We start from the raw sequence: 23286 nt of genomic DNA on the forward strand, positions 1-23286 counted from the left end.
AAAAACCAAAAAAAAAAAAAAAAACCTGTGCTTCCTTCTTTGCTCCGATTTCTACTAAAAAAAGGAAAGATAATATTGTATAAGGGCTAGTTAATGAATTCATCTGGGCCACCCAACTGTAAAAGGCAGGGGGTTCTATAGAAACAGTGCCAAAACCTTCAATTTTCTGCTTTATGTGGCATGAAATAAACTTAAAATGTACACAAAATATTTTAAAAGACTTACTACTACTTCGAAAAACTTCATACTGTGACTTTATATTTCTCAAACAAGATTCAAAGTCATCTTCTGCTCCTGAACTGTAAAAAAAAAAAAAAAAAAAGTAAAATAATTATTTATATATTCATGGTTGATGCAGCATAATACAGGTTTAAGTGTGTGATGGCCTCTGGTCTCAGGATCGATCTACAACCAAAGTCTACCCAACACCCCTGAACAGTTAGAGACAACCCAGTGAAACAGGTTTTAATTTTCCTAATGTTAGCAATAAGCTAAAAATAGGAAGACTCCGGGAATCTCCAAAGTATTAACCATGAAGTCCAACTTTACAATCTGCAGTAATGGCAAACATGAACAAAGCTATCTGTATGACTAGCAAACACTCGTGCAAAGGGGACACTGAAATGTGTACCTCAAAACCTGACCACATAAAAACGTTATTGTAAGGAAAGAGGGGGTATGGAAAATGCAAACCACTCAGGCGCAAACAGTTGACCCAAGGGATTCAGTGAGTTTTTTTTGCACACTATGTAGAAGATCACTTTTTAAAATGCAGTAAAGTACCTTCCGTAAGAGGTGATCTCTTCCCAACATTAAGAGCAATGTTCTCAGTAATAAAACAAACCATGCTCTTGAAGAGAAATTTCCTTTGTTGTAACACATAAACATCAATATAGACACACAAACATCCAGAGGTGAGCTGCGTTCTCCTTGGAAAAGACACACTGTTTACCACAAAAGGAAGAAGTACGTTGACTATTTACCTGTGACAGTCTCCACTGTTGGAAGGATGGTATCGCTGCATGACTCTCTGTCTTTCTTGCTTTGGAAACATAATGCAATATAAAATCACTCTGTTGGAAGATTACATCTCTGAAATTATATTCATGCAGTGCCAGAGATATTTTTTTCTAGTTTCTAAAAAGGATATTTGATTGAAATCTTTTTTCTTAAATTCATCACTGTTTACTTCTACATTCAGTTATTTATGTGTAGGTAGTCTTACAATCTATCAGTGCATAGTCCTTAAGTAGCCAGAATATTCCAGGTGGTATTAAAAAAAAAGTTTAAAACAAACATGTATTGGTGTTTTCAGTATTCTTATTACACCTAAGAACATCCAGTAATGAGAAGGATCAGAAGAAATAAACTGTTAAAACACTCTATAAAGTTCTAATGTGGCTGAAGTAAGTAGCAACAAAGGACTTAGAAGAACCCTGACTAAGTTGACTCAAAAGTAGTAGTAACAATAAAAATACAAGCTCAGGAGACCTGTCAGAGTGGGGGCTTCCACAGGCCCCAGCCATATATCCTTGACACCCTGAATTACAGGTGCTATGACACTGCCCTCACCTCCAAACTCAGAGGGCAACTGCAAACATCGGGTGATATACATCTATGTATCTCTCTGAGTCCAGGTTTGGGGCGTCACCTCCATAAATGGCTTTGTGACCCTATACCCACTTAGGAAAGGAAAAATTCAGAGAACCCTGGAGAAAATCAGAAGCAAATGGAGGCTGCACAGGGATCACTTTTAGTCTTTAAAAGGAGAATTTATTACAGTAAAACAAGCTGTTTAAATTGTCACTATAAAACTTTCTTAGTAGAAGTATTTCTTAGAAGGTGAGATAATTTTTAAACACTCACTATTAGAACCGGAAAAAATAATAATACTTTGCATTCATTAAAAAAAAAGAACTAGAAAAAAGGCACTGCCTCGCACAATTTAATTGATCTGCTGAAACATCAAGAAAAGAATAGAGAGAGGAGGGAAGAAGGAAGAAAGGAAGGAAGAGAGAGAGAGGGAGGGAGAGAGAGAGGAAGGGAGAAAGGGCATGGGTCACATAGAAGTCACACAGCAATAGGACAGATGTGGTTTTTCGGTTTCTCTAAGTCACAGTGATTATCACGTGACATGATCTTTGCACACCTTCTGTTCACGCCACAGTAGTGAGGTTTTGCACGTGAAGTGTGGCTGCAGGGCACTGGCTCAGCATGGCTGTACTTGAACTCCAATGCTGCCATTTATGACGTGCAGGACGTCAAGCAAGTTACTTATCATAAGCGTCCCATGGGTTCCTCATCTATAAAATGAGGCTTAAAAAAAACACGGCCTCTCTTGTGTAACTGTTGTGAGGATTAAATAACGCAAAACACATAAACTACATAGAACAATTCCTGACACTTAGCCAGGACTCCAGAAATATCTGTTATTAGTAGCTGATATGATAATGCCGTATTAGTAATGGCAGGGCAAGATATTCTTCGACTTTTCGGATGATATGCTAAAGATTTCTCAAAATTCAAGCTCCCAATCTCCCAAAGATAAAAGAATAAAGATGAAAGATATACAGTATCTCTACAGGGCAAAGTCATCCAGTTTTCCTGATTCTAGAAAGTACAATTCAAGGACATGTCTAAAAGAAAAAATCAGAAAAACACAGTAAATACTGCGGTCGAAATTATATTTATTTATTTTAAGTTCCTTTAAAAAAAAAAAAGATTTATTTATTTATTTATTTATACAAGAACGGGGGTAGAAGCCAGATGTGCGGGAGGGTGAGAGGATTCACCAGAGACAGAGCGGGGAGCAGAATAGGTAGATGGACCGAAGACACTGCTGAGGGGAGCAGTGGGCGAGGCAAGAAAGGTCTGTCCTGCCATGTGTGTTTCTCCCTGGCCGGCGGGGAATTGAACCGGCTCTGCAGAGGCTGTGGACAGCTTTGCAGCGCAGTGCTCAACTGCTGCGCCACTGGGGAGGCCCCGAAGTTATATTTAAAGGCAAATTTGGCACTGCTTCCATCTCAGAGTATATTTATTTTTCCAAAAGAATATTGGATTTTTGAAAACTGAATTTAATCTTTGGGATAAACAAGACTTCGCTTCTGCTAATCTAAAGCTAACTGGCACTGTCACATGGAGCATATAATTTGATGTTATTTCTAACCCTTAAAACCCAATTAATCTGCCTTTAAAAATCCTAAATACATAGATAAATACACCTGTGGTTAAACAAGAAGCCCTCAATTCTAGGGGGAAAGCAAAGTCCCAACAAAGATCTGTCAGAGGAAATCAGGAGCAGAGAAGCCCTAATGTCTGCTGGGGTCTCCCCCTCACCTCCAGGAGCTTTCGCTGCTTTGCTGCCCTGGCTGCTTTACGCTGTTCAGCGTGTAAAGCTTCTTCTTCTAGTCTTAACTTCTCTTCTTGTAAGGCTAACTGTGCATGAACAAAACAATAAGGATTAACAAAAATCAGAACCTGTCTGACTGCTCTAAAGAGAAAATGATTTTCTACTTACCAAATAAAAAATAAATTATTTAAAAAAATAATTGACCTCTACACAGCATCTAAGAGAATTGAAATTTTTATGATTTCTCATTTCGATTTTCCCTCTCACAAAAGGACTCAAATGACCTCCACATATTACAGGATTCTTCAGAAGGTGAGTTATGAGGTAGCAGCATCCAATGTGTATAAATATGTTTCTCTCTTTGGAGCGTGCAGAGCTCTTCTTTCTCACCAATGCTCCCACAACTGTCATCCTGACTAGCCTGATGGTTCTGGCCCTCAATCCAGAATCTTCCGCACTAAGGCCCATCACACTGCTGTCAGCCAAAGTGAAATAAGCTTTCACAAAATTCATGTCTCTGATGTCTGTTGCAGACATCTCCTGAATCTGATTACTTGCAATCTGTTCAAAAATTACTTTCAAATTTAAGTTCCTGCCATTCGTAATGTTATATAGACTGCTTTCATGATGATATACCACATGTTAAAGCAAACTTAAAACTCAAATTTCAACAGAATGGTTTTCTTTAGCCTAACGTTAGCAATCTACTGCAGAATATTATAATTACTGGCCAATTCCCCATGTACATTAAAATAAAATATTTACGACTGTCTGAAGCACTACCTTTTGTTACTAAGCAAAAAATAAATGCAAGACAAACAAAAGCCTTGAAAAGACCCATTTATTTGTCAAACGGTAATTTTTTAAAGTTGGTTTTAAACACAAAGGTGCATGGGTCCTGCTGGTGTCCCTACTTGAGAATTAAAAAATTGTTTCTGTAAAATTGTATTGTATTTACTTCATTATGGGGGGCAACATGATTTCTAGTAAGTTAAACCAAACTAGAACTACTTATAATAAGTTCTAACTTGTTTACTTCTTAATAATTTTCATCTGTACATATCTAGATATAGGTCAATGCCTGTTCCTATAAAACATATTATTTAATACTAGAATTGATGATAAATGTAAGGGAAAGAACTTTCCCCTCTACATTAGCAGCTTTACAATAACAGATATAAAAGACGATCCACCTCCTTTTGAATTTTCATATCCAGATGTTTCTGTTTTTCAGCAATGGAATCATAATGCCTCTCTCTTAGGTCAATGATTTCTTCCTCGGTAAGAGGCCTATAGAGAAAAAGGAAAGGGGGAAAAAATAAAAAGAGGCTTCTGATGTCTGAATTAAAATAAAAAAACACATAAAACAAGTGAAAAACTGAAATTTTCACTGTCAAGATGTATTCATGCAATCTGATGCTGGTCCAGTTGTTAAGAGTGGAAGTACATTGTCACATGGGCTAAACCTTGGTAGAAAGTTGAATAAATAGACACATTGTTAGAGAATTCCTTGTACCACAACCACGATTTAAGAAATGTGAACTCCACCGGTCTTCACTCTGGCTCTGCTTCAGATATGTAACCAGACCCCAACGTCCATCAGAAGCTATAAGCTTCAGCACTGTACACCCTGACCTTGGCCCTCACTCACACCAGGACCCCATCTGTCCTGCTACGTCACTCTGACCACCCCAGGCCTTCCATCCAGGCCATGTCGTGCTGCCTCTCTGGCACGATCATCGCCTGACCTCACTTCTCTAACAGCCAATGTGACACGAGGGCTCTGGAACTACTTTCTGACTCACAGACACCTTCTCCCACTCCTATCACTGTGGCATTTCACCCAGGTCCCCCCGTCTGTGATCTTGCATTTTTCCATGATTAGCTTTCCCTGCTGAGAACTGCTGGAGAAAATCCAGCAACCACACTCAAGAGCACCCCACACTACCTCACATCCCACACTAACTACGTCAAAATCAAGCGCCACGTACTCTGAAGTTCCTCATTCAAAATCTCTCTCAAAAGGTTTCGCCTCACTCTGAGAAAGGCAGAGCATCCTCTTCTCAACTTCTTGCCACATCTCTCACTCATGTCTATTCTCTTGATTCTTCTCAGTCCTCTGAAGAGGAGCCATTCCCAAACATGTCCAAGGTTATGGGATACACTTACACTCTTATTCATCTGCCCACTCCAGAGAATTTTCTGAGGCACTGCTCCATCAATTTGAATCTCTCCTTCACTTTCAGTCTATTCTTTTTGTGTGTGTGTGTGTGTGTGTCTGTTTTCACCTCTCTTCCATGTGAAGGATGGACAGGAAAAAACGAAGGTAAGAAAGAAAACAGGAAAAACCTTCATCTGACTTGTTCTTATCTCTAGCTACTACTCCCTCATTCTCCATCTATTTCAATCAAAATTCCTAAATTAAATGCATAATATCAATATAGTTATGAAGAGTCAGATTCTACTCTTTTTGCTTTACTTGTATTAAAATAATTTTAATCTTCACAAAGCCCCTAGAATGAGATCTAGAGGGCCTCCTAGGTGGCACAAGGGAGTTAAAGTCTTAGCATTATCAAGCTATTTAGCCAGTCACTGTGGCATGAGTTCGATCCCTGGCCAGGGAGCTGACCCACAAGGCGCAGCAGAACTCTCCTGACTCACCTGCTGCTCCCCTCAGCAGTGTATTTCGTCAGTCTGCCTGTTCTGTTCCCCGCTCTGCCTCTGGTGAATCCTCTCATACCTCCCCCTACTCCCACTCTGCACCTCCGGCCTATACCCCAGTTCTTATATGCATAAATAAATAAAAATAAATCTTCAGGGAAAAAAGGAATAGAGATTACACATATGAGGAAAGTGAGACTATGTTGAGGTCAGTCACACAGTAAGCAGTGAAGTCAGACAGACTCACGGAGTCTTCTCCTGCCTTCTCTGTCCTTACCTGCCCCTTCACTCAACCTTTCCCTGGGGTCCACCTCTGCTTGCATCACTCAGTAATTGCAGCAAAAGTAATCGATGGCATCCATGTTGCCAAATACAACAGACAGCTGGACGTTCTAATGCTGGCGTCCCCTCTGCTCCCTCTCTTGGCCAGACGGTCTCCACCCCACCCTGGTTCCCCAAGTCCTCCTGATGGACACTTTGCCCACGCTGTTTGGCTTTCTTCAGATTCCCCTTCTGACTTTTCGGTTCTCAGATCCCTGCTCTCTTCACGCTCCAAATACCTCACTCCTCCTCATACCCACACTCAGGCCGGCAATCAATATGACCAAGGTTTAACCAGCCACACACATAGTAATGTCTCCTAGTTTTCTTCCTTTAGCCGTGACTTCTTTCCTGAGCCCCTCCTTTTTTTCTTTTCAGTTTTTCAAAATTAAATACAAATTTTAAGTGTCAGTTCATTAAGCTCTGACAACTCACGTAACTGTAAGAAACAGCCGTTCCATCACTGTGCAAACTCCCCCTTTGCATCTCTCTCTAGTCAGTTCTCCCACTCTGGTGGTGCAACTTCTGTCTGGACTGCTCTCCTTGGGAAAGTTACCACCAGCCAACCCTTCAAGTAACAATACCTGCGTCATCACCTTACAGAAGTCTATATGGACATATTTCCATTACAGATTTTGTGCAAAAGGCCTCTCCTTCCTAACAAGTTTTATAAGTGCTATTAAAATGTTTTTTCCCCCACATATTGAAACAGTCATCTCCAGGAACTAGCTCTCTGATCAGGACAATCTGTCTTGTAAAGTAGAGCTCATATCTAATTTTTTAATCCCTGTGTCTAGCACTGTACCTGACATGTAATAGTTGCTTAATAAATGTCTGCTAAATAAAAAGGTAAAGAACATACATACAAAATATGAAACAGTATATAAAAAGTCTCTTAATATGAACAATTCTCTTCTGAGTAAAAGATAGATGGTTCTTTTTCTAGTAGCTCGTGTAACTTTAAAACAATATGAAGAGGCTATTTAAATAGAATATCGCTGTTCTAGTTACTACAGAAAGATGTAAAAAACTTGTGAATAGTAAAACAAATTTTAGAATGTCATAAGGGAAAGATGGATAAAGTTTAAAATTTTTTAAAATGTATTTACCAACATTTAAATAGTTTAAAAAAAACTAAAAATACATAATCTAGGGTTAATTGGAAAACATCTGGATGCTTATGTACATTAAGTACTTTCATGTTCAAAATGGTATTTTGAAATATGTATAGTTTGCCTCCATCTTATGAAAGAGAAAAACTAAGGTCCTGAAATGCCTCAAAAGGAAGCTAAAGACGCAGCCTGGAAGCTTAGGGGGCTTCGCGTTCACACTGAAGTAGTGTTTGTTTTTAAAGTCTTACCTATGACTGCTTCCCGGGCTTTCCCCCTGTACAAAAATTAAACAATTAAAGAAATTTCACTACATGAATTCCATTTAAAACAAACCAATTAAGTTTTCATTTAGTCAAAATATTTTTGACTCATCTATTTTTATCCATGAATAAATTTCATTACTAAAGATGTAAACAAACAGCTTTAATATCTATTTCTCAAAGGCAAAATGTAGGTTACAACAGTGCTTATATTTATGACAAGCAATTTATGGACATTTCTTGTTTTTTTCTAACAGATATTTATTCCATACCAAATGTACCTCCAGGGTTGGACTGATAGTACTGTGTGGTCATTCTTAGACTTGTACTGAAGGAGAATACAGGGGTGTGCATTCAGAGGTGAGTTACAGTGCTGGTGGCTCTGAGTTCAAAGCTAATGGATCAATAATGTATGTGAAAATAAGGTGTCAGACAACATAAAACAAGGGCATACACTGATAAGTTTACAAAAAAACGTGATGAGAGGCTTGCAGGAACCTGACTCAGCGACAGTATTTGCTAATTCAGCATTTATGACTTTGCAGCAGCAAACTATCATGAATAATGAGAATCAACTGTATTTTCTTTTATAGGATTAGGGAATTACCTAGAGTTTTGTTCCCTCAAAGCAGACCATAATTATTTCCAAGATGTGGGTTCGTGTGTCTCTGTTACATGCTAAGTAACAGCAAGAAATGGTTCATACAAATTTAGGAAATAGCCCCACCAAACCAAATACAAACTATGACACAAAAGAGGGAATATAGTCCTGGTTAGCAAAAATGAAAACTTAAGAATTAAGCAAGCAGAAACTCAACCAAAAAGCACCTTAGGAACATACGCAGGACCACTAATTCTTTTAAAAAGCAGGTTGGAGCTGAGAGGAATGATGCTGAAGGCTGAAAGAACGCCTACATTTAGCATTTATTAGAGACCTTAAAAATAGCATGATAAGTGTTTGCTTGCACGTGTTTAAAAAATACAGAGAAATTAAAGTGACCTTTTGAAAAGGGAAAAAAACTAAGTCCTATGAAACATCAAAGTATTTGGGAGAAATTTTACTGGGAATACAAAAGGTCAAGACAGTTCCTCAAAGGTGTTTTACCAGATGACAATAAATATGCAATAATGCAATATTATTTTTAAAAAAAATTGATACTCAAATTAATCTGGAAATGCTGAGTTAAGCATGTTTAAATAATTTTCTTTAACAATAGATCTTTCAGATCAATAAGCTCATTTATACTTTTAGAATAAAATTCTGTCCAACACATGGAAATGCTGGGCTCAATAATAATATTTTTTGATGTTTCCCTCTTTCTTCAGAAAACAAAAAATAACAGAAGGTGAAATTTCTCAGTGATCCTCTAGTCTAATTCATCCTAAATATGTGAAAAGTTGGCCCAAAAGTGGTTAAATTTGCACAAACTCAAGAAATTAGTTTAGTGAAGTTGAAAACTAACAAACAAAATCTCTTCTAATGATGGCAGTACTTAAGAAATGCACATGCATTTCATTGATATTAAAATGTGCCTTTTGTTTTCCATATTTTAACATTTCTGTACGTGGCAGGCATCTTAAAATTGACTGATTTTTAGATGAGATTAAATGGAAAAAATTAACAAAAACAGTAACTGATAAAATAGAGGCTAAAGTCAAACATGAATTATAAATTGAACATCAATACACTCCACTCTTTAAAATTTCCACAACTGGGGCTAAAGAATGGGTCTACTCTAGATTGTGAATTTTACCTAATCAGTGGCAAAATAGCCTTTTTGAAAGTTCCTCGAGTTTTACGGGATGCTTTAAAAATCTGTTTCAATTAGTATATAACTATACACAGTATTACATATAATACAGTAAAGATTCTGAATTATATGATAAACAAATTAGTAAAAGAAATGAGTGAAAAGCAAAAATATAAAGCAAAAAACAATTCTAAATGGAAAGAAAAATTTTAGGAGTAATTGTCAGAACCAAAGAGATGACTGATGAGAACAAACATGGTAATACTTACTTCATCACTTTCTACTAGGTTCTCAAACTGAAAGAACAAGAAAGCAAGTGTTAGCAGGATGTCCAAGGTACAGAGCACTCATCAAAAGATCTAAGACTTTTTCACTTCAATAGCAATATACCTTGATATGTTAAAGATACATACATCAAGTGGTTTTTTATGTTAATTAGATATATTCAACAGTCCTACAAAATAACCAAAACAATCAATTTTTCTTTATGACTTGATAGGAGAAACAAGTAGAATTATAGCAATTTTCTACATAAATAAGAAACTGACAAGCTAAAACTTCCACGTGAATACAGTATTTTATATGGGTGTTTTAAAGCTACATTGAGAAGATTTTCTAAAGTTCAGGACAAATTACTGAATGTTCTGCAAAGGAAACTTTTCAAGGAACATGGATTAAATGATAGAAATAAGAATTTCTCTTATATTGTTTCTATCTATTCATCTATTTGCTCAGGTATGTTCGAAATCTACCAGTTCACAGTCACTACTCCCAAACACCGAGTCTCTCTAGAGGTAGGAATGTAAGCAAGTCAGTCACAACGTGAGGAATGCCATTATGCCCAAAGGACTAATGAAAATCATCATTACATTTTATTGTTATCTGTTTTAAATATGCTTTAACAAATAACCACTTGAAAGAAAGGAAAGTGTTTTATTGATAATAATGCCTTAAGATCAAGAAAACAATGAATTTAAAAGGTCTGGAAGATACAGCACTCTGAAAAGATGGCTTAGAGCGCTTTCAAAATACTATCTTGAGCTTATTTTTTGTATTGGCTTGTCCTACTTTTTAAAAATAATTTCTGGCTTACATGCTTTCTCATCTAATATAGAAGGCAGTACAGTACAAATGTAAAAACTTTGAAGTCAGTTTTGGAGTACAATTCAGGGTCTGCTACTTACAGGGTATATACTAAGCATAGTTTCTTCACCAGTCTAAGCCTCCACAAAACAAGGTGACTGCTAACAGGTAGTAGTGTAATAAAACTCATAAAGTTCTGGAGGAAAAGCCAGAAGCTAACAGAGACTGAGTAAATGCTATATTCCATTATTGTGTTTTACATACAAAGAAAAAGCACTCTGATTCTGCTATGGAGTTGCTTAGAATCAACCTCCTGCTTTGATTTGCTACACCTCTCTACTGGGGCAGGTCAACCCTCTGTCTGTAGAATCACTGCTCACTCAAGCAGTGTTAGTGACAGAAGAATACTCCCTATCTGAGTTGTGGAGAGTTGGAATAAAAAACCACCACTTCTTCAGTAGAAGTAACAATTTTATTCAAACAGCTCCAGAATCCTTTGCAAACTTGTCCTTATTTACCCTTCCCTCAACTACCCCATCCTTTCCCTCTTTACAAGCATCAGTAAGATGGAAATATAAACAGTGTATACTAAATTTAGGTCGAGATTCTTTCCTCTTAATTAAAGAAACACACACACAAAAAGCTCTCCTGCCCTCCAGAAGGAACTTCTAACATAATCAAATTCATGACTCTACTTACCTCTATAGTTAAATGCTCACCTCTTGAGCATGTCCTAAAATACTTGGATCTGGGAATAAAAACAGAAAAACAACTTTAAAAGTCACAATTCTAAAACTGATTTAACACAGTAGGATAAAAACACTTTCTCAAGAGCAACTTTAAATTCTCTAAAATAAAGTATCTCATAAGAAGGAACTACCAGGGCCTCCCCGGTGGCACAGCGGTTGAGCGCTGGGTTGCGAAGCTGCCCGCAGCCTCTGCAGCACCAGTTCGCTCCCCGGCTGCTCCTGGGCCACAGGAGGAGGGTCCTACATTGCTCGCAGACCTCTCCTGCCGCCCGCTGCTCCCCTCAGCAGTGTACTTTGGTCCTTCTGCCTGTTCTGCTCTCCACTCTGGCTCTGGTGAATTCTCTCACCCTCCCGCGCTTCTGACTGTACTCAGTGCTTGCATAAATAAATAAATATATCTTTAAAAAAAAAGTAAAATAGTGGTAGTTCAACAAAAGATATATTTTTTTAAAAAAAGGATAGAGGCCACTATGTTCAGAGGGCCATCTCTGGATGGCAGCATCTCCTCCCTTTTATTTGCTTGGAAGATGTTCTTTAACAACTACAGGAGGGCAAGTGGTGTATGTCAGAGCTACTCAGTATCTTCACTACTAGGTGCCAAGACATGATTAGACTTCACTTACAGTGTGGTTGCTGCTAGGGCTACCAAAAGTGGAGGAGAGGGCTCCCCCTCTCCCCATGGGGATCTAAAATCACACTGAGGGCTCCTAATGCGCCAGGATTCTTGCACAGAAAGCTGCTTTTTAAGAGACATGAAGAATCCCACGGTCAGGACAGGTCACAAGGCTCTGTATTAGATTTGTAAGTATGGAGGGAGGGGAGCGGACAGGCTTAGTGAATAACATATTAGCGTCACTAAATTTTAACATGAATAAAAAGAGCAATGAAACTCTTCTTCCTGGTATAACCTTTATCTGACAACACATGTGAAGCTGTTTTATTGCCCACTAGGAGATCATGGGTAAAATACAGAGGAGCTGGTATTGTCATTCCACAGATCTAATAATTCATGGGACATATCCAGTATAAACGGTGTCTTTAATTCTCTATGCATCCCTCGTCCCCTTTCTGTTACCCTCCCCATTCCCCAGGGCACACCAGAAAAGAGTCAAACACTGTGTTCTGGGGTAAGGACTGATGCTGAAAGGGTCTCAAGCGTCTCCCCCTGCAACCATCATACTCTCTCCCGAGTGGAGGCTGTCTCTCATTAATCTATTTCCCCTTTCAGACTTACTCAGTGGTATAACTGAATAATGAAATAAAGTTCAGTAGCACTAAGTATTTCTGCGAAGTCATCAGTATGACATCACTGTTGAAGCAAAGCCTAAAGCTAAGGGGTTCACCGTGCTCACTGAGAGGTAATTGTTCACTGTGACCCTACACGAGAGGGCAGAACGCTGTGTGCTGCCTGGGTATACATTACTCTATAGCTTCAGCAGAAACCCAAGGTGTTGTCTGTTACACACGTCTCCCACTTTCCTGTCCCTTGCATGCACATCTGACTGGTGACGATGATTGTGCTCCTGCAGGATGGACCCCCAGCTTCTGACCCTGCTAGACCACAGCCACCCGAGCCCTCATTTGATTGGTTCAGGGTGCTACGGAGGCTAAACAGACACAGCAGCTTCTGAGAGCTACAGGCCAGGAGTGGTGCTTCGGACAATAGTGAAGAGAGGAATGAAATCAATCGAATGAGTGCTGCGACAGCACTACCGTCCTCGCAGGGGCCGGGCTGCATCCCTACCCTCCCACAGCTCAGTACTCAACAAACTGAGTATCTTTATAAGAAATCCCAACTTCTGGGCCTCCCTGGTGGCACAGGCGGTTAAGCACAGCGCTGTGAAGCTGTCCGCAGCCTCAGCAGTGCTGGTTCGATCCCTGCCAGCCTTGGAGCAACCCACATGGCGAACAGACCTCTCCTGTCTCGCCCACTGCTCCCCTCAGCAGTATATTTCGGCCCGCCTGCCTGTGCTGCTCCCCGCCCTGTCTCTGGTGAATCCTTTCACCCTCCCGCGCATCTGGCCTGCACCCCGGCTCTTGTATAAATAAAATAAATCTTTGGGGGAAAACAAAAGAAATCCCAACTTCGGCCCAACATAGCTTGATTTCGGTTCCTGTCCCCACAACCAAAGTCTTGACTAACAAACAAGTCTAAGTGACAGAATGGCAAAAAAAGCTAATTAAAAAGAGGGCCCTGAGTGTATTATTATTAAAATGGAAGGTAAACAGAAAAGCAAAATAACTTTGGGAAAAAGCTCAACCTTCCCTTTTAAGACACATTAGATTGGCCCTTATTGTTCACAAAGGGCACGTATTGACTCCTAAAGCCACGGATGCTAAGATTATATTGACGGATTAAATACTCAATTTGGCAAACTCAGATATAACATTTTTATTAGAAGAGCTTTATCCAGGGAGGTACTGGAAAAGAAGTTGAGAACCACTGTGCATGTTTTAAAAGGAATGAGAGAGACAACCGCTTGAAAGGTAGCATTTCAGCGTCAGAGCCGTCCGTCACTCTAGCTGCAAGTGAAACAAATTAAATCCAAATCTTTGCATCATATTGGAAAGGCTTAAAGCTTCAGAAATCTGGAATACAAATCTCTTGGTGTCCCCTAATGAATAAACAAATGTTTTATGATTTTTACCGAACAGTTCTGTTCAATCCTGTCTTTCCTCCGAGGTGAGGAGGAGGGTGCAGGGAGGGGGAAGAAGGTAGAGGGAAAGGAGACACTTCTCCAATCAACGTGGAGCCAGGAATCCTGGTGAGGGCATCACAACTGCCCAGAAACAGCCAGCCACCTGCCACTTTGCAGCTAACACTCGTGAGGAGAGTAACAAGAAACATGCAGATAAATGCACCACGTGGTGACAGCTACTATGACAGAAATGCCTCAGAGTAACAAGACCAGCGCTATTGGGAGAGGGTGGTGATTTTATAGCCGGTGGTTGGCTGGAGAGGTCATTCTGCTAAAGCAAGATGGAACAAAGACCCCCGAGGAAATGACAGAGTCAGGTAGTGACGTAAGTGGAGGACACGAGGTCAAGCAGAGGGAAAACAAACACACAGGTTCTGAAGCAAAATGATGCTTGGCATATTCTAAAAAGCTGGGGTCCCCGACAGGCTGGAAAAGGAGATGAGGCCTGAGGGCTAGCCAGTGCCAGACCAGAACCGTGTGTAAGCTCTGGGAAGGAGGTTGCATTTTATTCTCAAGGAGAATTCACAGAAGAGGTTTCAGTCTTTGGCATTTACCTTTTTTGTTTTTAAAAAAAATCATGAAAAATTTCAAGTATGTAAAAAGTAGATGGAGTGATACCCACCACCCAGTTTAGAAAGTTACCATATTCCTGATCTTATTTGTACCAATCCCTCATTTTATTTTGGGAGAATATTTTTAAAGTTTTTATTAACTACATTTTTTTCCCCCTTACATCTTTATAGTCCCCATCATTCTCCCGCTTCACCAAGCAGAACATCATCTGTGAACCAGCACCATGTTCTGTTTTGGGAGAATATTTTAAAGTCAATCCAAGAAATGTTACCTTACCCTTTCTGCCATTTGCATCTCTAGTTGTTAAGAACCTTTTTTTAAAAAACCTAAACCACTTTGTCATTATCATACCTAGCAAAATAAAAAGTAATTTTATAATATTTCTCAGTCCATATTTCAATTTCCCTGATTATACTTTTACACATGACTCATTCAAACCAGAGTTCATACAAGGGCTACACCCTGCATTAGCTTAGGGGGCTTCTATCTGAAACAACCCGTCAGGTGAGATACCTTGTCTGTCTCATTGACCACTGTAACTTCAGAACTTAAAAACAGGACTGACGCCCTGGCTTGAGCACATGAATGACGGACACCAACGAGCCAGCACTCCACAGAGACAATACACAAACGTTCTGACACCTCCATTACTGCACTGCTGCCTATTTTCACCCATAACTGTATTTGCTTTTTGTCTCAACAATCTTCCTTTCACAGCTTTTCTCATGCCACTGATTTTGTTGAAGAAATACTGTCATTTGTTCTATAGAATTCTTCACTCCCAAGATTCGGCTGATTTTTTCCCCCTTTGGGTGTTAATTCTTTATTCTCTGTTTTCTACATACTGGCAATTTGATTATATTGAGTGAGATTTCTTTAGGTAAGAATTCTTCATATCCGGCAGTTGTAATGAATCAAATTATGAGGAACTCTGTTTTTGTTTGCACCACTTTTACTGACACTAAGATTGATCTGTAGGCTCAGGTATCCTCAGCCTATCCATCCATTATAAAGCTCCACATTAACCTTTTCCCAAATGGTTTACCATCCACTGACAATCAATGCTCAGCTCCATTATTACATTAAAGGATACAAAATCATGATTTTTCAATTCTACCTTTCCTTAAGAATTAGTGCTGTAAGAACTTTAAGGGGCAATGATACACCCCTGAAACACATAAATGTTATAACACATTGTTATTTCAACTTAAAAAAAAAAAAAAGGTGCTGAAGATTGTAAACAGATAGATGATCTGACATATTAAGAGGCCAGTTAGGACATTCTGAAATAGAACAACAAAGAAATGATATTACTTAGGATCACCAAGTAGAATTAATGAGAAGTAGTTCTGGGGGAGAAAAATGCTGCAGGAGTTGCCAATGTATTAACTTAGGAGTTCATGTAAAAAGTAAGAATCAAGGATGTCTCCTAAGTGTTTGGTCTGAACAACTTGAGGAGTGGAGACTGCCATTTATGGAGATGAAGAAGGCTGGAGAAGGAGCAGGTCTGTTTGTGGATGCCTTGCCCTTGACATCAAACAGTCAAGAGTCTGGGTGAGAGACCTCTTTTAAAGTTCCAAGTCTAGAGCATTATTATGAACATCAGTCCTGACGCCCCTCCAGTACTTTTCATAACTAACCCTGTGGCTATATCCCAATCTCTGATTACTCTTCTTTTCTTCCTTGACTTACACCCAATAAATTCTTCTTCTCATCCCAAGGAAGGTTGGAAGACAAAAATTCAGTGCCAGCAATTTCTCCCTTCCAAACATATTTTTCATATTATTCCCCATACTTATATGTGCCTATTGTTTTTAAGGATTTTACTTCTAATCACTGTGCAGAAATAGAAGTACGGTCTATTTCTGGACAGAGAGGAGTGAGTTATCTCCCCTTAGTTTGAAATACAGGAAACAAAAGTTAAAATAATAAAAGCTACACAATGGATCAGTTATTTGACAAATTAAGTTTACATTAAGGAAGGAGAATGGCTTCGGAGCCTGAACTCTTAATAAGAGAACATCTTAAAAAAGGATGTGTTAAGTAGAAGGAATGAAAGAACAGAAAACAGAGAAGCAAATATTGGCAGGTTCATCCAATGACTGTAGAAGAGTCTCCAGCTCAAGGAACTGAGCTGTTTCTGGCCCAGTGCTGGGTAATAGTCCAAGTGACAGGTTACTTGAAATGCAATACTAACTTTGTACTGATTCTTTACTAAGCACCTCCACCCTAAAATATTTTATTCACAGTGAAAGAATGGCCTTATTTGAATAAGCAAGTACTATATAGTTCCTGGACATCTATATTTATTTATTTTTAAGGATTTATTTATGTATACAAGAGCTGGGGGTACAAGCCAGAGGTGCAGGGGGGTGAAAGGATTCATAAGAGACAGAGTGGGGAACAGAACAGGCAGATAGACTGAAGTACACTGCTGAGGTGAGCAGGTGAGTCAGGAGAGGTCTACCACACCATGTGGGAAGCTGCCTGGCCGGCCAGGGATCGAACTCGTGCTGCAGAGGCTACGGACTGCTTCAGAGTGCTGTGCTTAACCCCCTGCGCCACTGGGGAAGTGCTATATTTTTTACTTTTAATTATTAAACCTGCCTTTGGTTTTTCTACATCTGACCTGCTGTTACCAAAATTACTATGTAATTAAAAAAAAAAAAAGTAAACACCGAGTTAAGATGGAAAAAAAAATTACTATGTATTAATGGGACAACAAAACTTCCAAGTCCTGCACAGTAATACTTCGTTTATAGTACTAGCTCCTGGCTGTAGTATTTTCTTCAGAGTGTACAAGAGGCACCATTAAAAAAGAGGAGAGGAAAATGAGATAAAAAGAAGTTGGATCATAGCCTAAAACCAGAAACTTGGTACCAACTCATTAGAAGTACATTGCTAACAATGTTCATGAAAGCTAAATGTTAGACTAGGGAAAGGAAAAATGCGTAGAAGGGTAATGTCTGTTGCAAAGATCTTACTCTTTAGTAAGTATTCTTTAGAGAAATAACAAGAACTGGTTTTTCTTCAATTTGAAAAACAAAAACCACTGTTTTATTGACTTGAAGCTTCCAACTACACAATGCTGCAAACCCAAAGTAGAACGAGGTATACAGGGAGCACAAGGAGAGTCTTGCATTTGCTAAGTATCTACAATGTGATGCACATATGAGCTAGGTCTGTAAGTGGATTTTACGTATATTTCCTTCCACGGCAATGCCATCAGGTGCTGTAAGTTCACTGGGTGGATCTGCTCTGCCCACCATGAGAGCCGTGAGTCATGTGTGGCTCCAGAGCACTTGAAATGTGGTTACGTCTCCACTGAGCATCAGGTGTCAAAAATACACTGGATTTAGGTCTCCCTGGTAGTGCAGGGGTTAAGTTTCAGCACAATGAAGCTATCAGTAGCCACTGCAGCAATAGTTCCTTTCCTGGCCAGGGAGCTGACCCACATGGCGCAGACCTCTTCCGTTTTGCCCGCTGCTCCCCTCAGCAGTTTATTTCAGCCAATCCGCCTGTTCTGCTCCCTACTCTGTCACTGGTGAATCCTCTCACCAACCGCGCCCCTGCCCCACACCTCTGACCTGTACCCCAGTTCTTGTATGCATAAATAATCTTTAAAAAATATACTGGATTTGAAGACTTTGTATTAAAAAAGAAAAGGAAAATATCTAAAATACCTGAGCTTTCAACATACATCCATGATCAAGAATAAATATATTTTATACCTTCCTCTATTCCTCTATTCAGTTGATTGCAATTCTGTGACTGAAGTCACTGATGTGTAAGATCCAAAATACTGTTAATGTGGCTTGAATCTAAAAGTGTGCTCCTTGCATTTTATACTTTACTACTCTCTTAGAAGAAAAAATAAGTAATAATCATAAAACATTGTTATTTGTAAAAAGGGTTTCACTAAATATTAGGCATAAATAAATCTGGTGACATTTAAAATTAAATCTGGTTTAGAATGTTAATCATTAACTTAGGAATCTGAAAATTAGAGAATAGCCATCCTACTTTTGTAGACCTATTGTTAACAGGTAAGTGGGTCATATTATACAAACCTCCCTAAATTTACTAAAAAATTTGTGAAGCTGTACAGAATTTAAGAGTTTTCTATTATGCAAACATAATTGCTCAAAAATAAAAATAGGAAGCTAAAACCATATTCTCTGCTTTCACATATGAACATCTGACTACAGCTACTGAATCTCAAAATTACTTATATTTATAATGATAACATACATAACTCCAAGAAAAAACTTCCAAATTCATAGAGCCCAGAGATTCTCAGAAGAGTAAGTGTTGGACATCTCATAGAAAATAAATGAGAAAGTGGCAACAATAAATTTAGGGAGGCATCCATCCCTCGGCCTTGGGCAAAAATCAACATAATTAAGTTATTATTACTGAGACGAAACTGCTATACACCTCTGATAGTTTAAATTTTTTAAAAAAGGAAGGGATGAGTCCCAAGACTGAATACAACACATTAAAATGCCTCTGATCAGACATTCTTAGTCCTAATAGCTCTGGCCTGGTAAAGCAGCTACGCTCACACCTCAGCATATAACAATCACCTCCTCAAATGTTAATACAAGTGAGCTCTCCCCTCAGGTTCTGTTCTCCTCAGCTATTTGTCTACACTTTGGTCTTTATAGGTTTTTAATTGTTAGAGCCTTTCATCCAATAGGGCAAGTCACCTTCAAAATCTCTAGTCTGTTTTTGGTCCTTTGCTCATCTACTGAAATTATTGTTTTTTTTTTTGTTTTTTTTTTTTGGTGGGACCCTCGCTGGTGGCTGGGGAACGAACAGGTGCTGCAGAGGCTGCGGACAGCCTCGCAGCCCAATGCTCAACTGCTGCACCACCAGTTCTAGAAGATTTATTAAGATTGTAATTAGAATTGCACTGAATTCAGATTTTTCGATCCACAAACATGGTCTTGTCCTCCATTTATTTCATTATTTTTACAAAATATTATCCTACTTTTTACATATTTATTATTGGCTTATTCCTAGTCTCTTGTATTTGTCACTGGTAACACAAAAGAAAAATTTAAAAAACATACAATATCTGTTGCTCATATATAGGAATGTAATAAATTTTACTGTAAGTAAAAGGTAACATTTCATATTAACAGACTGGGGGAAATATCTCACAATAACAAGTGTTAAGCAAATGTTGGTAAATGTGTAAGCTGGTATAATTACTTTGAAAAGTTTGACATTTTCTAGTAAATCTGAAGGCATGTGTGAGCTCTATAATCCACAAACCCTACCACTCCTACATATATATACCAAAGAACTTCCTGTCCACCTGTACAGGCATTTATATGAACATTAATTGAACTAATTTATAGTAGCAAAAAACCTCAAAATAATCTAAATGCTCCTCACCAAGAGAGGAATAATTCAATTTTGGCCTATAATTACGGTGAAGCCCTACACGGTTGTAGAAGTGGAAGTATGACAACGGGAATTTTGAATAAATATTCTGGTTACGAATCATTACTCGGGGCAGGGGGGGGGGGGGCTTCCTCTGGTGGCACAGCAGTTGAGCGCTGGGCTGCAAAGCTGCCTGCAGCCTCTGCAGCGCCGGTTCAATCCCCAGCCATCAGTGAGGATCCCACCAAAAAAAAAAATCATTACTCGGGCCTCCCCTGGTGGTGCTGGTGGCTGAGCGCAGTGCTGTGAAGCTGTCTGCAGCCTCTGCAGCACCAGTTCAATCCTGGCTGGCCAGCGAGGGTCTCACATGGCGTGGCAGACCTCTCCGGTCTCGCCTGCTGCTCCCCTCATCAGTGTATTTCATCAGTCTGCCTGTTCTGTTCCCCACTCTGTCTCTGGTGAATCTTCTCACCCTCCCACACATCTGGCTTGTACCCTGGTTCTTGAATAAACAAATAAATAAATCTTTACCAAAAAAAAAAAAATCACTACTCTAGGGCCTCCCCCAAGTGGTGCAGGCGGTTGAGCGCAGCACTGTGAAGCTGTCTGCAGCCTCTGCAGCATGATTCGATTTCCGGGCAGGGAGCTACCCACATGGCACAGCAGACATCTCCAGACTCACTCACTGCTCCCCTCAGCAGTGTATTTCAGTCGGTCTGCCTGTTCTATTCCCCACTCTCTCTCTGGTGAATCCTCTCACCCTCCCAGTTCTTGTATGCATGAATAAATAAATCTTTAAAAAAAAAAATCACTATTCTAAATTGAAGACTTGCTCTCTCACAGACTGAGTGACAACATGGAAATAAGAACACCATTCTTTCCTTCACCTTAAAACAAACTTGGGTTACGAAAGAAGCTGTTCCTCTAAGGGCCAGGAACCACGTGAATCCTAGAGAAACAAGCAGAGATAAATACACAGTGAGTAAATGCACAAAGAGTATGTGCAATTTGAGTCCAGTCAAGAAATGATTACAGCTTGACGAGAACACCATCAATAAGAGAAATGGACAGATCAAAGAAATATTTAGAAGATCAAAATCACCTGGGATGAGGTGATGGACTAGGAAATGAGAGATGAAGGGAAGATGAGTCAGAATCCCAATGGGATGTAAAAGAAAAGCAGCAGGAGTGCAAGAGAAAAGAAACGTGGCAAATACAAGACATAAGACTTAAAACGCCATAGGTGAAAAGGACAAAGGACAAAGCAACGTGAAACATTGCAAAAGTCCTTCAGAAACACAGCTATCTCACATAAAATAAAGCTGAGCTGAGAAGAAAATGGCTCCAGTTATCACATGTGCATCTAACTTTCATGAATTCAGTCATATGCCCTGGAGACAAATAATCTGGGCAACAATCCATCATTCAATTCAAGAGCATGAATATTATGGTGACTCTAAGCAGCTGAGAAGCTCCAAAAACAATGATTTAAAGAAAATGGCAGCCTATTTTCCCTTTCCTATCCATCTATAGCTCCACAAAGTCATTCATTCATTAGACATAATTGTTGTATCCCTGAGAGCAATCTCTAAATGAAGCAGAGTTTCTATGTGTTCACTGTACTTCTGCTGAAGATGTAAAAGTGGCTTCAGACACTAAAGTATATTGGGGGGGGGGGGCCTCCCTGGTGGTGCAGGCGGTTGAGCACAGCGCTGTAAAGCTGTCCGCAGCCTCTGCAGTGTGGGTTTGATCCTGGCCGGCCACGGAGACCTTCACATCGCGCGGCAGACCTCTCCTGTCTCACCCCATTGCGCGGCAGACCTCTCCTGCCTCGCCCACTGCTCCCCTCAGCAGTGTATTTCAGTCAGTCTGCCTGTTCTGTTCCCCGCTCTGTCTCTGGTGGATCCTCTCACGCTCCTGCATATCTGGCCTGTGCCCCGATTCTTGTATGCATGAATAAGTAAATCTTTAAAGAAAAAAAGGGTATGAGAGGGAGGAAAGACAGGGTATCATACTCTGAATGACGGTGGCAGGGAGAGGAAGGCAGAAGAATTTGAAAGTAATGTGGCACATAGTGGAGATTCTTGTATATGTAATTATTTATCAATGTTATCAATGCTGGTATCAAGACAATCTTATATAAAGGATAAAATCAGTCTTGTTAAGAGACTGAAAATGCAGTGTTTATGCTTCTACCTGTTATTTCTATAGCAGGAAAAAACTCTTCTATACCAAAGGGAATTAAGTGAGCGATCACAAAAATATCTTCACACATCCTACCTTGGGATTGTTTCTTTTCTTCATATTATCCTATACAATAGCTGTTAAAATAAAATAGGTAGGTGCCTTTAGCTTCTGTTTGACATCATAAATAAATGATGAAAAACTATGGTAAATTGTCCAAAGCCTATTAAAAATTAAAAGCTTTTCAAATCTCTTTTTCTGAACAGAAGATTAGAAAGGTTGCAAATCGGATGCCTGGCAAAAACTATTACAATGAAGAAGATGGACACATCGTTTTTCATTTAGTATCAAATACCTCAACAGAGCCTTAACAGTTCAATCTCAGAGACGGCACTGACAGAGGTGGTAATGATCAATGAACTCCTGTCCAGTGGAGGCCAGTTTAGGAAAAATGGATGTTCAGAAAACTAATATGCCTTAAAAATACAAAACTTCCTGCTAAATACTCTGAAGACAGAAAACATGGGTTAAGAGAAAAAGGATTTCCAGTAGTCCTTTACAGAAAAAGTTTGCCAATCTCCAACACTAGAGCAGATGTGAAGGAAATAACTCGAAGGGACCTGAGAGGTCTTTTAGCTCTTCTCCACTCAGCCCCTGCCGTCTGCGTATAGTAGCCGAAAGTGTTCATCACCTTCTTTTCTTTCAGAAACTGTTGCCACCTAGGTGTGTGAAATTCTTACTTCCCTAAGTTCCAGTGCATTTAAAATACAAAAAGGGACAAAAATTGGCCATGACTCTATGAGGCTAACAGCCTAGTGGTGTAGACTTACAGGTAAATAAATAACCATGCGCTGAGAGGGATATACTCATGTGGGACACTTGAGAAGCTTACGAATCAAGACTCCTAGCGGTGGGATACTCCAGGATTCAACAAGTACCCATGGAAGGGGAGAGTGAAAGACCAAGGTAGAGTTATGAAACCAGACTCATTCATTCTGTCAACAAGTAGTTATTGAACGGCTACTACGGAACATTCGACGGGAAGCAAAAACAAGCATGGACTCCCTCCTACACACTGAGAATGAAAGATAGAGGCTAACCAAATTATTACACTACTTGGGTTAAAACTGTAACCCCAAGGAAATGCTCATAT

The 23286-nt window shown here is 39.4% G+C and overlaps 1 protein-coding gene across 1 annotated transcript in view; it reads right to left on the bottom strand.

Annotated features, from left to right (window-relative positions):
* AP1AR (adaptor related protein complex 1 associated regulatory protein) overlaps positions 1-23286 on the bottom strand; it is a 38184-nt gene that overhangs the window by 6737 nt on the left and 8161 nt on the right. Inside the window, exons 2-8 of the mRNA XM_037509546.2 lie at positions 11237-11285; positions 9724-9750; positions 7692-7717; positions 4543-4639; positions 3337-3435; positions 984-1042; positions 226-299 (exon numbers count right to left, since the gene is read on the bottom strand). Coding sequence (XP_037365443.1) covers positions 226-299; positions 984-1042; positions 3337-3435; positions 4543-4639; positions 7692-7717; positions 9724-9750; positions 11237-11285 — 431 coding nt within the window. The remainder of the gene's footprint in view (positions 1-225; positions 300-983; positions 1043-3336; positions 3436-4542; positions 4640-7691; positions 7718-9723; positions 9751-11236; positions 11286-23286) is intronic.

The sequence above is a fragment of the Talpa occidentalis genome, unplaced genomic scaffold (genome assembly GCF_014898055.3).
Source record: "Talpa occidentalis isolate TD23 unplaced genomic scaffold, MPIMG_talOcc4v2.1 talOcc4.13, whole genome shotgun sequence".
Taxonomy (NCBI): Eukaryota; Metazoa; Chordata; class Mammalia; order Eulipotyphla; family Talpidae; genus Talpa; species Talpa occidentalis.